General features: G+C 39.5%; 1 protein-coding gene and 1 long non-coding RNA gene across 6 annotated transcripts in view; one reads left to right on the plus strand and one right to left on the minus strand.

Moving 5' to 3' along the window:
* The window catches only part of TJP2 (tight junction protein 2), a 63,524-nt gene that overhangs the window by 44,572 nt on the left and 5,638 nt on the right, over positions 1 to 13,314 (plus strand). For all 5 annotated transcript variants that reach the window (XM_061470849.1, XM_061470850.1, XM_061470847.1 and 2 more), the window contains 13 exons: positions 624 to 1,203; positions 3,129 to 3,232; positions 3,392 to 3,545; positions 4,521 to 4,629; positions 4,750 to 4,889; positions 5,381 to 5,444; positions 7,396 to 7,546; positions 8,304 to 8,412; positions 9,077 to 9,287; positions 10,496 to 10,683; positions 11,651 to 11,746; positions 11,855 to 11,934; positions 12,966 to 13,176. In XM_061470849.1, the coding sequence (XP_061326833.1) occupies positions 624 to 1,203; positions 3,129 to 3,232; positions 3,392 to 3,545; positions 4,521 to 4,629; positions 4,750 to 4,889; positions 5,381 to 5,444; positions 7,396 to 7,546; positions 8,304 to 8,412; positions 9,077 to 9,287; positions 10,496 to 10,683; positions 11,651 to 11,746; positions 11,855 to 11,934; positions 12,966 to 13,176 (2,197 nt within the window). The remainder of the gene's footprint in view (positions 1 to 623; positions 1,204 to 3,128; positions 3,233 to 3,391; positions 3,546 to 4,520; positions 4,630 to 4,749; positions 4,890 to 5,380; positions 5,445 to 7,395; positions 7,547 to 8,303; positions 8,413 to 9,076; positions 9,288 to 10,495; positions 10,684 to 11,650; positions 11,747 to 11,854; positions 11,935 to 12,965; positions 13,177 to 13,314) is intronic.
* On the minus strand, positions 7,775 to 10,522 carry LOC133278277 (uncharacterized). The gene is made up of 2 exons (XR_009746495.1): positions 10,401 to 10,522; positions 7,775 to 7,966 (listed from the first exon to the last, which is right to left on the minus strand). It is a non-coding gene; the product is annotated as an uncharacterized LOC133278277 (long non-coding RNA).

A 13,314-nucleotide genomic window follows, 5' to 3' on the forward strand; every position in this document is an offset into this window, starting at 1 on the left:
AAGTGTACTGTAAGTGCATAAAGCAAAGCAAGCCTTTGCCCAATACACTGTAGGCAGTAAATAAACCAAAGCAAAGACATAGCGTCTACAAGTGAAACAAGTGGAAATTAAACATTATCACAAAGTTATTCTGTTGAAAAATGTATATCCTCAATCTTCAATTTTAGTGAGTAATGAGTGGTAGTTAGAAAAAACAAGTGTTATGTGAGGCAAGGGATGTCCTGCATAACAGACCTTGTCCAGCAATTTGCTGTCCAGATTGGCTTTCATCAGTTGAGAGGCAGCTACAGCTCCCTCTTATTGGGGCTTGTCACATTTTTTAGAAGTCATCTAGAAAAAGAAAATAAGTATTTATTACTGATACTTTTACAGAGGTAAAAGTATGTGTTTGCTGATCTGATTTTTTTTTTTTTAAATTCTTCTATTTTTTATCCACCCAGTTAGTAAGTATTTCTTATGCACATCTATATAATCTAATTTACTGGTTGTTCTGTAGGTAGAACATTGTTCTCACCCTCCCGTCTACCCCTGTTTGAAGTGTGAAGAATATTCATCTGTTGAATTTCACATTCTGACCATAAGAGGGTTTTTTTTGGTTGGTTGTTTTGTATTGCACTGAACAGGTTGTGAAAAGACCAAGGAAAGTGCAGGCTGCTGCACTGAAGAGATGCCCCTCTGTTGATTACGAGGACAGAGCTTTAGATGTAATGGATGACCATGCAGAATTTGATGGCAAAAGTGCTCGAAGTGGCTACAGTGACAGAAGTTGGCACAGTGGTAACGGAGGGCGCAGCCAAAGCTGGGGAAACAGCCTGGATCAGAGCTACCAAGATGAACAAGGCAGAGAGCATAACCGAAGCAGAGACCACGACAGGGAATGCAGCTACAGCCGTGATCGAAGTCGTGGTAGGAGCATTGACAGGAGCTTGGATCGAGACTATAGAAGAGATCGGAGCAGGGGAAGGAGCATTGACAGGGATGGTGGCTATGAACAGGACTACAGAGGAGACTACAGCCCACCCAGCTGTAGTCACGGATCTCAACCTGATCCTAGATACCGGAGGAAAATGAGGAGTCGAAGTCGGGACAGGCTTCGTTCCCGAAGTCCTTCTCCTGAAATACACCGTCACTATGAGTACCTAGGACCACAGGATCAGAATGGACCAATCAGCGTTCTCTTAACTAAAGGCCGACACAATGAAGGTACAGGAGGGGAAGAGGGGAACTGTGTTGTAATACAACATGTTACTTTTGTCAGGGAGGGAAGGGAGCTGAATATTCTCTGCTTTTGTGGAGTTTTCAAACTGATTGCTTAGGTTGTTCTTTTATTTTCTGTGGCTGGTTTGGGGTGCTTTTTCCCCCAGCACCTTTAACTTTACCTTTGAACAAAGAACTGTTCACCCACATCATTTCAGTCCTTTCAAGCCACTGTGCCCTTTCGTTTTGCATTATCTCTGCCCTTTCGTTTTGCGTTATCTCTGCCCTGTTCTTCTGGTTCTGGTGGGAAACATGGATCTGATCATGATTCAGATTACAGTTGGCACATGTATAAAAGGGTCAGCTACAATGGGTGAAGAGTAGGCTCTGCCTTCAATAGTGCACTTCTGTCCTTCAGTATAACTAAATTAGTTCCAAGGATTGTTGAGTTGTTTGGTTCTCATACTTCAGGATGTAGTTAAAGAATACTGAAATAGCAACAGCTGAAAAAGCCTTTCCTTGCTGAGTATTAGTGTGTATAAATGAATGCTGAAAGCCTAATTTTTCATTTGATGTGAAATACTCCTGTGCTATAAAGTGTATCTGAGATTAGGTTGTACGTCTTTTGGAGGTTTTCTTGGGTTTTGTTTCTGTTGGGGTTTTTTGGGGGTGGGGAGAGTTGGTTATTGGTTTTGGCTTTGTTGGGGGGTTTTTGGCAGGAGGGAGCGTCTTGATTTGTGGAAGTTTTGTGGATGATTTTCTTATTTTTCAAAGCTGTATGAGTTGTAAGAATGTTTTGCTCACATAATCTTTGCACGCAAGAGCTAACTTTTTTTTTTTCATGGACTCTGGCAAGGATCCGTTTCCCTCCTTCCTCTTCTTTTCCTGCATATAATGTTTCTACTTTCAAAGATAATGCAGATAGGTATACAAATAAGGAGAAACTTGAGGTGTCTTTGTGAAGTTTTATATGTAGGTATTAATTCCATAATAATTTCTGCCATTCATATGGATACCTTAAGATCATCTAGTTTCAACCCCTGTGCCGTGGGCAGGGACACCTTACGTTAAATCATATCACCCAAGGCCTCCTCCAGCCTGGTCTTGAACACTGCCAGGGATGGAGCATTCACAGCCTCCTTGGGCAACCCATTCCAGCGCCTCACCACCCTAACAGGAAAGAATTTCCTTCTTATATCCAATCTAAACTTCCCCTGTTTAAGTTTTAACCCATTACCCCTTGTCCTATCACTACAGTCTCTAATGAAGAGTCCCTCCCCAGCATCCCTATTCTATGATTCTCTGATACTCTGAAGAATCACTCAAGTGTGATTTTTATTTTTCATTTTATTTTAAGCAGATAAGTGTTTCTTTCCTTGTCTGTTGTTCTAGGATGTATGCGCTTTAAGACTGTTGCCTTTATTTTTAAATAGTAAATATACTGATCCAGGTAACTTGATCAAAGAGAATAAAGGGGGCATGGATTTCCCTTTGCTTGAAACAACTGAAAACACTTACTGGGCTACAGATAGGACAAGTCAGCATGCAACAAATAGCTGGTTTAAAATAACAACAAACCACTCTTCCGTTAGCACTTTTTGACCCTCTTCCCTCTCTATACCATGCAAAATATGATACAGAGACAGAATCTTGTCCAGCATGTTAATAAGCACCTCCAGAGCAAAGGCATTGTATTGCTGTTGAAAGTACAGACTAATCACCCGTGATTGGTTTCAGACTGCTGTTTGTTCTCACTATAGTGACAGCCCTGAGAAGGAAGAGTTAGCCTAGGGTTAAGTGGGTTTGCTAGGTTTGCATTTTTTTTATTTTCTCATGGTGTAGTGAGGTGTGCTGCATATACACGGTAGTCGTAAAAAAATGCGCCCTCAACTCATCTTCTAAAATACAGTGGATTATTTCCCTGATTCCAGAATACGGTCTCCGACTTGGAAGTCAGATCTTCATAAAAGAAATGACCTGTACTGGCTTAGCAACCAAAGATGGCAACCTTCATGAAGGGGATATCATTCTCAAGGTCTGTTCTGGTTTTTACTGCTAGCTGTTTAGCAGGCACTTGTTATAGTATGGTTACTTTGGAGTAAGTCATGTTATAGTTAAGTTCACTGCTAAACTTGAGCACAGTATGGACTTGTTTGTTTACTTGTTCATGTTATTGTTGCCTTTTTATGTGCAGATCAATGGTACAGTGACAGAGAACATGTCTTTAGCTGATGCCCGAAAATTGATTGAAAAGTCACGTGGAAAGCTCCAGCTGGTTGTCCTCAGGGACAGAAAGCAGACACTGCTCAACATTCCTTCACTGAACGACAGTGACTCAGAAATGGATGGTGAGGTCTGATGTGGATAAAAAGTTCTGAACTATGCAGAGTGGAACTAGGTTCTTAATAAATGTAACTAAACACAAAGAAACCTAAGTAATGGTCCATTAAGCATTAAGCTCACTTCCTTTAGGTGAAAGAAAAATTTTGTAGTAATCATGTGATTGTATTTTGGGCAGGGGCATATAGAAGCAGCGTTGTTGGCCTAGCAGAGTCAGTCTTCCGTCTCTGAATAACAAGTCAGTTGCTTTAATAAAAGAGTTCAGTTTTAAAAACAAATGGATTGACTGCTCTCTTCTTCTGGGGGCGTTAGCATTCATGACAGTGTTCAACAAGAGGGAAAAATTCCCAGAATAAGAGGAAATTAAGTCCCTCTGGACAACTGCTTTCTATTCCAGTGTCTGTTCTGCACAAATGATCTCTCATGGTGTGTGAGCAATATTTCTCAATATAATCTTGCTTTGGAAAGGGCTCAGGATTTTGGGGAGAGCATGTTATGTTATTTATTGCAGGATATTTGCATCTCTGATGTCAGAATACTGGGTGCAACTTTTGAAAGTTTTACTGTGAAGACAGATACAGTTCAGGTCTAAGGACTGCTCTGTTTCTTTTGTTGCTGAAAAGCAATGATGGGACGACTCTTAACGTGAACATGGTCTTCTGCTTGGGAACCTATATGTGACGCCAAATAAAAGGCTACTAACACTAGTTAATGAGTTTGTGGTGTGTTCAAGGTAGTTTTGTGACGTGTGTTTCCTAAAGCTTGTGTGAAACCTTCCTGAAATATTTTCAGGGTGATGGGCGAGTGGAAGCACTACGGCTTATCACTTTCAGAATGCTAGTCAAATCCAGCTTGTAATGAGAGTAGGTTTAGAGGTTCAGTTTATCTTAAATGTGAAAGCTTTGTAAATAATGGGGGATCAGATGCGTGTGCAGATAATTTAAACAAATCCTGCATTTCTTCATTTGCTGTTCTCTTCACAGACATTTCTGAAGTAGAGTCTAACAGGTCATTCTCCCCTCAAGATGACGGATTACATCATTCTGATCTAGATTCACATTCATCCAATGAAAAGCTGAAAGAGAAAACAAAGTAAGAAGTGACTTCTATTTTTTTTGTAGTCCACTGTTCTAATGCTTGTCAAAGAAATTATTAAAATACATGGCATTCTTGCACAATTTTACTACACTTTTTTCTTTTTCTTTCTTTTAGTGCAAAAGATGATCCATCCAGTAGGATGTCCAGGATGGGAGCAATGCCTACACCATTCAAGTCAAGTAGTGACATTGCTACTCCTACTGTTACAGCTGTAGACATAAAAAAAGAAATGAAGTACCAAGATGACCCTGCAGGTCAGAATCTGAAGCTTTTGGTTGTTTTTTCCCCCTGGCCACAGAATGTCTACTCCCCCAGTCATGTTGACATATCTAGTATACTCTTCCTGTTAACCCTGTCCTTACACACAGAGACAAGGTCTGTCTTTGCTTAGTGGTGCAGGGAGAGAAGAAACACCTGAGATTGTTTGAAGGCAGTTGTTTATCAGAATTACCACCTCAAAAAGCAAGTAGTTCACTAGAGCATCTACTAGCCTATTGCTGTAAGCAAACAAATGAAGCTATACCTGAAGTCTTATCTGACTTACTTGAAAGAGTTGTGTATCCCTCCCTTGAACTTTGCTCTTTTTCAGGAATTAAAAAAGGGAAGTAAATCGGTTCTAGTCAGACATGCTGGAAGTTGAAATCTGGCCTGGAGGGGTTTGGTTGCTATCAGATAGTTAAAAATTGCTGCCACTTACAACTTCTTTTAATAGCTCAGTAATTTCTGTTGGCTTTTTTACATCCAGCATCTCAACCAAAAGTTACACGAACGATTCTTAAACCCAGCCCTGAAGATGAAGCAATATATGGGTAAGGCAGCACTTGCTGTGTTCTTTTGCACTGTTTTTCCAGTGACATCTACCTGGTTGTTGGTTGCATGCATTTGGTTTTGAAGTTCTGTCTTTTTGCCTAATTGGAGTGATACTCCTTTTATAGCTTAATGCCAAGAAGAGATGACGTGGTTTCTCACCAACCAAATTTGAGTTAAACTGAGGTTTAGAAGTACCTGCCTGGAAGTATAGACTTGCCTTCTACCCAGAAGTTACAGAACTATGCTTCTGGGCTTGCATGGGAGCATACACAATGGTATATTTTTATTCTGTTCTTTTTGGCAGTACTTGGAGCACAGTATTTGGAGTACTGTGTCCATTTTGGGGCTCCCCAGGATGAGAAGTACATTGACACACTGGAGTGTATGGCATAGGAGAAAAGACTGAGAAAACTGGGTTTGTTAAGCCTGGAGAAGAGGACTGCAGGGGCATCTTATTGCTGTCTTCAGTGAACTAATACGTAGTGTGTAGAGAAAACGGAGCCATACTCTTCTCAATGGGGTAGAGTAGTAGGACAAAGAGCAAGGGATGCAAACTGAAGTATGGGAAATTTTGATACCAAGAAGGCGGCTTTTATTATGAGGTCGTTAACCACTGAACATCTTTCCCTTGTAGGTTGTGTTATATCCAGCGCCAGAAATACTCAAAAACATAACTGGCCAAGGCCCTGATCAACCGGTTTTGAGCAGAGGGCCGTTCTAACCTGTGCAATTCTATGGAAATGTATTTTACACCTCTTCTGTTATTTTATGTGTACACAAAAGACAAACCTTCCTTTCCCCACAGTACAAAGATACAAAGAGAATGTGGTCTATTTAATTTGTAAACTAGCTTCTTGCAAGACAAAGCCAAACATAAGTGTGTTTTTATACAAGGTGGAAGCTTCTATGCAGAAATCCTTTTCTTCAAATGCAAGCCTGTTGCAGTTCTGGTCTCTGCTTAGATGTGAACCAAATGCTGCTTCCAAAATTTACTCGTGTGGGTTTTTTTTTCTGATAGAACCTAGTACTGGTGATTCTTTAATAATTAGCTACTTAATGTTTCAAACTAGTAAATCAATTTCCATGTTTTCCTTTGAGAGTTTCTGAATAAAGAAGGGAGAGGAGCACTGAGATTAGAAAGAGAAACCTAGAGATAAGGTTTTGAGGATATTCTGTACCTTGGAGTATTTTCTTAAATGGATTCTCTTCTCAGATCTTCTCTGGGTTGGACCCTGCATATGTTGTCATTGATGTGCAAATTAATGAAGTGATTATTTTGATGAAGGGGAATTTATAATACAGGCTTAGGGTATTACTGAGAAAAGCTGACAGATAAGTACTGTCCTCTGTGTTGGAAGGTCACTCAGACATACAGCTTTTCTGATAGCAAAAAAGCTGAACCTAGTTCAGCAGCCACCTCCCACTGCAATGTGAAAGGACTGATTGTTAATACACTAATACAGTGTACTTGGAAATACTTATTACAAGAGAAATTGAAGACTTCCGTCTAACAGACATGTTCAACTGCAAATAAAATAGGTATACATTTAATTCATATGACAGTTCTTAAGCATACAGAGGAAAGAACAATGATTATTTACAACTTGAGTGTTTTCACAAAAAAAAAAAACAGCCTCTGAGAGAGGATCTAATACATAGGGGACTATTCTGGGACTTCAAGAACAGGGAGTTGTTCTGCTCTGTCCAGTCTGTGTATAACAGTTACATCCTCTTCCTAGTTCAGTTTTCACTCTGAAAAATGCAAATCCTCTGCTTCCTTCATTCAGTGTTTACCTGGGTAAATATAGCCTAAAGAGTGAAAGAAAGGGACCAAGAATATTATTAATACGATTTTGTTGAATGGGTTGCAGTTATTTTTCTCAACAACCTGTTATTGTCATTTGCCTGACATCTGGCCTTACTTCCTTTTCCTGTCTGTAAATCTTGTAGTCCTAATACAAAAATGGTGAGATTCAAGAAAGGGGACAGTGTTGGTCTACGACTGGCTGGTGGAAATGATGTAGGGATATTTATTGCTGGAATTCAAGAAGGCACCTCAGCTGATCAGGAGGGACTGCAGGAAGGAGATCAGATTCTTAAGGTATGAGTGGAAGTATGTGTCCCTGGAATGCAAATCACCTTTGTGTGTTTTGTTTTCTTCTTAGTGGAAATATGGAAGAAATTATGATCTTAGGAAGTCATGTGATTGCTTTTGAAGTGTATATGTGTGATGGAGAAATGAGTTTTTGAGGGAGATTGTATGCCAAGCTTTAGTTTGTTTAAAAGATTCTGTCAAAGGGGTAGAGCAGGAAAAACACTAATCAAGAAAAACGTCCAAAGATAGGAGAATAAATTTTCTGTACAATGCTTCTTCCTAGTGTTGGATATGAGGAAAAAAAAAGGCCAGGATATTTTTCTTCTTTCATCCTCCTCCAGTTTCCTTGGGTAACAGTGATTTATTTTCCCAGTTTCTGAATTATATCATCTATGTCATTTTGTCCTCTTACATTCTTCTTTTTTGCTGAAAATTAAAATAGGAAACTAATGTAATTTTTTTTCTGCCTCTTTTCTCTTGTGATAGCCTTGATTTTTCAATGTCTTTTGAAGCCTGTTAAAGAAACAATCTAGCCGTATACATCCCAGACCTTGTTACTTCAGAAAAATTGCTGTTAATTGCTGTAATAAAATATTTCTTATGGCAATGGGCATCGATATTGCTTTAAAAAATAAAGCATAATAATGGAAAAGAGTATTTAAGATTTTTTTTTTTTTTTGACATGAAACAAAAATCTGTGGTTACTCCTTTTATTGTTGATCTTTCAGGTGTTGATGTTTAATTTGTTGGTTTTTGTACTTAGGTAAACACTCAAGACTTCAGAGGCATTGCTCGGGAAGATGCTGTTTTGTATCTCTTAGAAATTCCCAAAGGTGAAACAGTAACAATTTTGGCTCAAAGTAAATATGAAGGTAGGTGCTTTGAACAAAATGTGTGTATATCTGTGAAGCTGTTTTGTCAGTGAACCACAAATAATCTCTGTTGTGATTATTCCTGATAGCATTTTAGTCATCCTCCTTTTCAGTCCTTTAGAAGATAGCTGTATTCCATACCATGAGGGTCATACAGGTGTGCGTGCGTAATGTGTTTTTCAGAGCACTTCTCCATCTCTCATTATTAGCAGATAGCATCTATGCTTAATCCTGAAGCATGGCAATTTACTGCTTGTTCCTTCTGCTTTTCTGTCTGTACCAGCTGGCCTAAGATCTTATGATGTTAGCGTTCCTTTTCTGGCAGTCATAAAGGATTCAGTCAGACAGCAGCAAATGGACAGGTTTATGGATGAACAGTTAAGGAGCAAGCAAAGCCTCTTGCTTTCCTGTTGGAGACACAACCTGCTGTAATATTGAAGCTGCCTTTTGCTTTGGGAAGGTGCAAGTACCTTTAAGGACTGTATGTGTTCAAATATAGAACACTCTGGATAAAGTGTGTGTAAGGGCAATGGATGTGAAGGCTGGTTTTGGGGGGGTTTTTTGAGTGTGTGTGTGTGGGAAGACTTCAGAACTGTTCTATAGAATGACAGCTTTATACCTTTTCATATCTGAAAGAGTAAATAAATGGGAATTCCTGTTTTAGTCTACAGAGACATTATGGCTTGTGGCAGAGGAGATTCATTCTTCATCAGGACTCACTTTGAGTGTGAAAAAGAGTCACCACAGAGCTTAGCATTCACCAGAGGCGAGATCTTTAGAGTAGTTGATACACTGTATGATGGCAAACTGGGAAACTGGCTGGCTGTAAGAATTGGAAGTGATCTGGAAAAGGGCATTATTCCAAATAAGAGCAGGTAAGGTGGCATCCTGTCTTCCTACCCATTGTTAGAAGTAAGATTATTTTTCTTCCCGGCATATATTTCTTCCTTACTGGGCCTGTAAAACTGTACATGATTATACAACTTCATGGCATTAGGTGAAGTGAGGATGAGAGGAGACGGCATTACCTACATCTAGTAGATCAGGTATTTGCAACACAGACCTAGAGCTCCTGTCTCAGCAATCAGTGAAGGACCAGCTGCTTCAGTTCATCTTCTAGAAAATGGGTGCAGGGTCCCTTTTTTGCCTTTCCCCCACTTTTCTTCTCCTCACACCACACCCTTCCCTCCTCCCCACCCCCGTTTTCCAAACAAATCTAATAACATGAAGCAAAAAAACCCTATACCTTAGGAAGCTCATGACTGTGTGTGCAGGCATACTCTGATTAATCTTTTTTTTTAAAGGAACTTCAGTGCTTGAATTTCTTTTGTATATCCTTATGAAAAATGTTTCAAAAATTTATTCCAAGGTTAACATTTCTTGGTAGCTGTAGTGAACTACTCAGTGAACCACAGCAATATTGTTTGCTTAAATAGCTTTCCTAGTAAAAATTCATGTGAGGGAAAAGCAAGTGTTCAAATGTGCACAGTGCATAAAAGTATTAATTCATCAACAAAAAAAATCACCGTATTTTTAGACTATAGCTTTTCCATTCCTGAGGATGGTTGTAACTTTAAGATGGAGGGGAAAAATGCTCACAATTGCATTGTACTGAAGTTCCTGAAATATGTTGCTTATGCAACTCCCCTGCCTCTTTCTCAGTCAGTACGTTCTGTCCTCTGTTAATTGATGTCACAAAACTTGCCTTTGTTTGTATGCTGTAGTAACTTGACTTACAAGGCCTAATTGAGAATAAAAGAGTGACTAATTTCCTAGGCCTTCAGTTCTGACTTGCACTTTCACCACCACCTCTTTGCAGTTGCATTCTTTTATTTATGCTTGAGAGTTACCAGTTTAAGGGAACTCATTCCTGCTCAGCAGTCTTGTAGCTGTGGCAAGTCAGAGCATTTTTCTGACACTTTGTTCCAAGGCAAAGGAACCTGGACTTCTCCATTCTTTCCTCCACTCATGGCTATCTGGAAAATTACCTGTTGCAAATTCAAAGTATGTTGTTCTTCAGTGAAAGCACTTTTGCGCTTTTTGAGTAGTTCTGTAGAAATGAATGCTGTGCTTTCTCTGTCAGAGCTGAGCAGATGGCCAGTGTTCAAAATGCCCAAAAGGATGGCTCAAGCGATAGGGCAGACTTCTGGAGAACACGTGGTCAGCGATCTGGAGGGAAGAAGAATCTGAGGAAGAGTCGTGAAGATCTGACAGCTGTTGTATCTGTGAGCACAAAATTCCCAGCTTATGAGCGAGTTCAGTTGCGTGAGGGTAAGTGGCAGTGCTGTAAACCAGCTGCCTATTTATTGCTGGCTGGTTTCATGTACAAATATTTGGTTAGCTGAGTAAGTGATTTTGAACAACTTGGGTTCAGTGTTAAATCTGAGCAACTTGAAGTAAAAATTAGTAAAGAAAAAAAATGAGCAGGATTTTCTTGTTTCCTCAGCTTCCCTTTGGCTAGCTCTGAAAGTACAATCCATATGGCCACGATGTTTCACAATCTTTAGCTTGCTCATAAATAGCAGGGTAGTACACATTACCTTGAGGCCAAACAAAGGCCAGGTATTCTCAGGAGATTGTCCAAGTGTAATTGAGGTTAACGTGGTCCATTATCTGTAACTCTAAACTAGGTCTATTGCTAGTGATGTTGAGCAAGTCAAGATAATTTTCAGGATATTCACACAGGATAGTATTGTGAAACTAAGTAAATAATATAAAGTATCTTAAAGGTGCTCCCAGATGTCAAGATGCAGACTCAGCAGTAGAATGGCAGTCCCCCATTAACTTATGAAGACTGTCTCTGTGCTTGTTTTGACAAAAGCATAACAGAATTTTGCATTTCTTTGCTTCTTCAAGCTGCCCTACAGCTGATTTAGCATTTGTATCTTTATTCAAACAAAGCCTTCTGGTCACAGTTCATGCTATTTTGCTGGATGGAAACATTACTGAAAATCTGCGTGTTTTCAGAAGGCAGAATCCTCTCAATACAACTTCATTAGGAAGAATAAGGAAGCTGTTAAATTAAAACAATCTCTTTTTCTTAGCTGATAAAAATACTTTTCTGTATGAGTTACGCTGTTGCACAAACTTTTGAAAGCATTTTTTAAATGTATTTTTAAATAACTTCCACTTACTCATAACCTTGTGTAGTAATTGAGGGTTTCACCTCTGCCATTTAGCTTTTGGTATAAAACCAGGCTTATCTGACTTCGCTTTTCTGCAAATATTTTTCTTTCAGCTGGTTTTAAGAGACCTGTGGTAGTATTTGGCCCTATTGCAGATGTTGCTATGGAGAAGTTGTCGAATGATTTGCCTCACCTGTACCAGACAGCAAGTAAGTTGTCCTCCCAGCTTTCTTACCATCCTTAACTGAGAGAAGGGATAACTTAATAATCGCAGCTGCCTGGCCACTCTAGATAAGTTAAAATGTTCTTCTTTGCAGAGACAGAGCCCAGAGATGCAGGTTCAGAGAAGTCAACTGGGGTGGTGCGCTTGAACACTGTGATGCAAATCATTGAGCAGGTGGAGTATTTCCCTGTAAAAATTGCTTATGATCAAAGGCATGTCATTTGATTTGTTTGCTCTTAAAACTTGGAGAGTCCTCACATCTTCACTGCATCTGTTTTGGAGTTGTTCAGAAACAAGTTTTATACTTTTGTTAGCTATCCTCCAAATGGGAGGGTGAACTCACTATTAGAAATTAAATTCTCCTGTCTTAAGTTCATTCTAAATTCGAACAGTTGGGCACCTGTGTTTTACTGCATGCTTTCTGAATTTGACGTGGAGGCTTTACTGTCATGCAGTGCTCTTGCTCTGCTGTGAACAGACACTTAATGGTTTAGATTGCCTCAGAGTTACTGAACTACTATTAAACTGAACAGGAAGTGACTATGGTAAGTAAGTGGCATCCACCGAGACTCTTTTTATAATACTGTTTAAAGATCAGGTAAACAGATAGTAATCCAGAAGCCTAAAAGCTTGGGCAAAAAGAACGTACTACACAGCTTGCCCTGAGCCCAATAAAACCAATGCCAGAGGAGTTAGAATGTCACAGAGAAGTCTGTTCAGAGTTCAGGCCCCACTGAACACATATTTGAAATCCCAGTTCATCTTTGCACTAGAAATATCTGAGAAGGAAATATGAAATGTGGAAAAAAAAAGTGAGATTTGCTTCAGCTAGTAAGTATAGATAAAAGCTTACAGTTAGCAGACAGAATTATTGTAGTAGTGGAATGCGTGGTAGGGGGAGGTAGAGAGAAAAGCAAGGAACTTTCACTACCTATTAAAAAAAAAAGGTGGAATAAGTGCACTTAACACGAGAATTAGTTAATGTAAGAACACGGACATCAGGCAAAAGCTGTTCAGAAAAATGGAGCTGAAAGAAAAAGGCTGCTAGCTGTGGCTTATGAATGTTATATAACTGTGGGGGAAGATCCCACCAAGTTCTGTTCTTATTTGGACAAAAATATCTTGTTTTTCCTGAGATACTCTGTTCCAGCTACCTCCTGTTGTTCTCCGCAAGCAGCACACTGACAGGCCTTTCTTGTTAACAGGATAAACATGCTCTGTTGGATGTAACTCCTAAAGCAGTGGACCTGCTAAATTATACCCAGTGGTTTCCAATTGTAATCTTCTTTAACCCAGATAGTAAGCAAGGTGTGAAAACCATGAGACAAAGGCTGTGTCCCACATCTAACAAGAGCTCAAGAAAACTTTATGAGCAAGCAAACAAACTGAAGAAAACTTGTTCCCACCTCTTTACAGGTAAGGAAGAATGTGTATCTAACTTGCTTACCCAGAGAGTAGTGGATGTGACTGTGTAAGTCTTGAGATACCCACTTACTACTCTGTATATTATGTAGGCTGGAACTAAAAGGATGTGAAGGTACAGTCATAAACAGT

Source organism: Pezoporus flaviventris, unplaced genomic scaffold (genome assembly GCF_033815535.1).
Source record: "Pezoporus flaviventris isolate CSIRO_AGI_PZ_B2104156 unplaced genomic scaffold, CSIRO_AGI_Pfla_v1 ptg000064l, whole genome shotgun sequence".
NCBI lineage: Eukaryota > Metazoa > Chordata > Aves > Psittaciformes > Psittacidae > Pezoporus > Pezoporus flaviventris.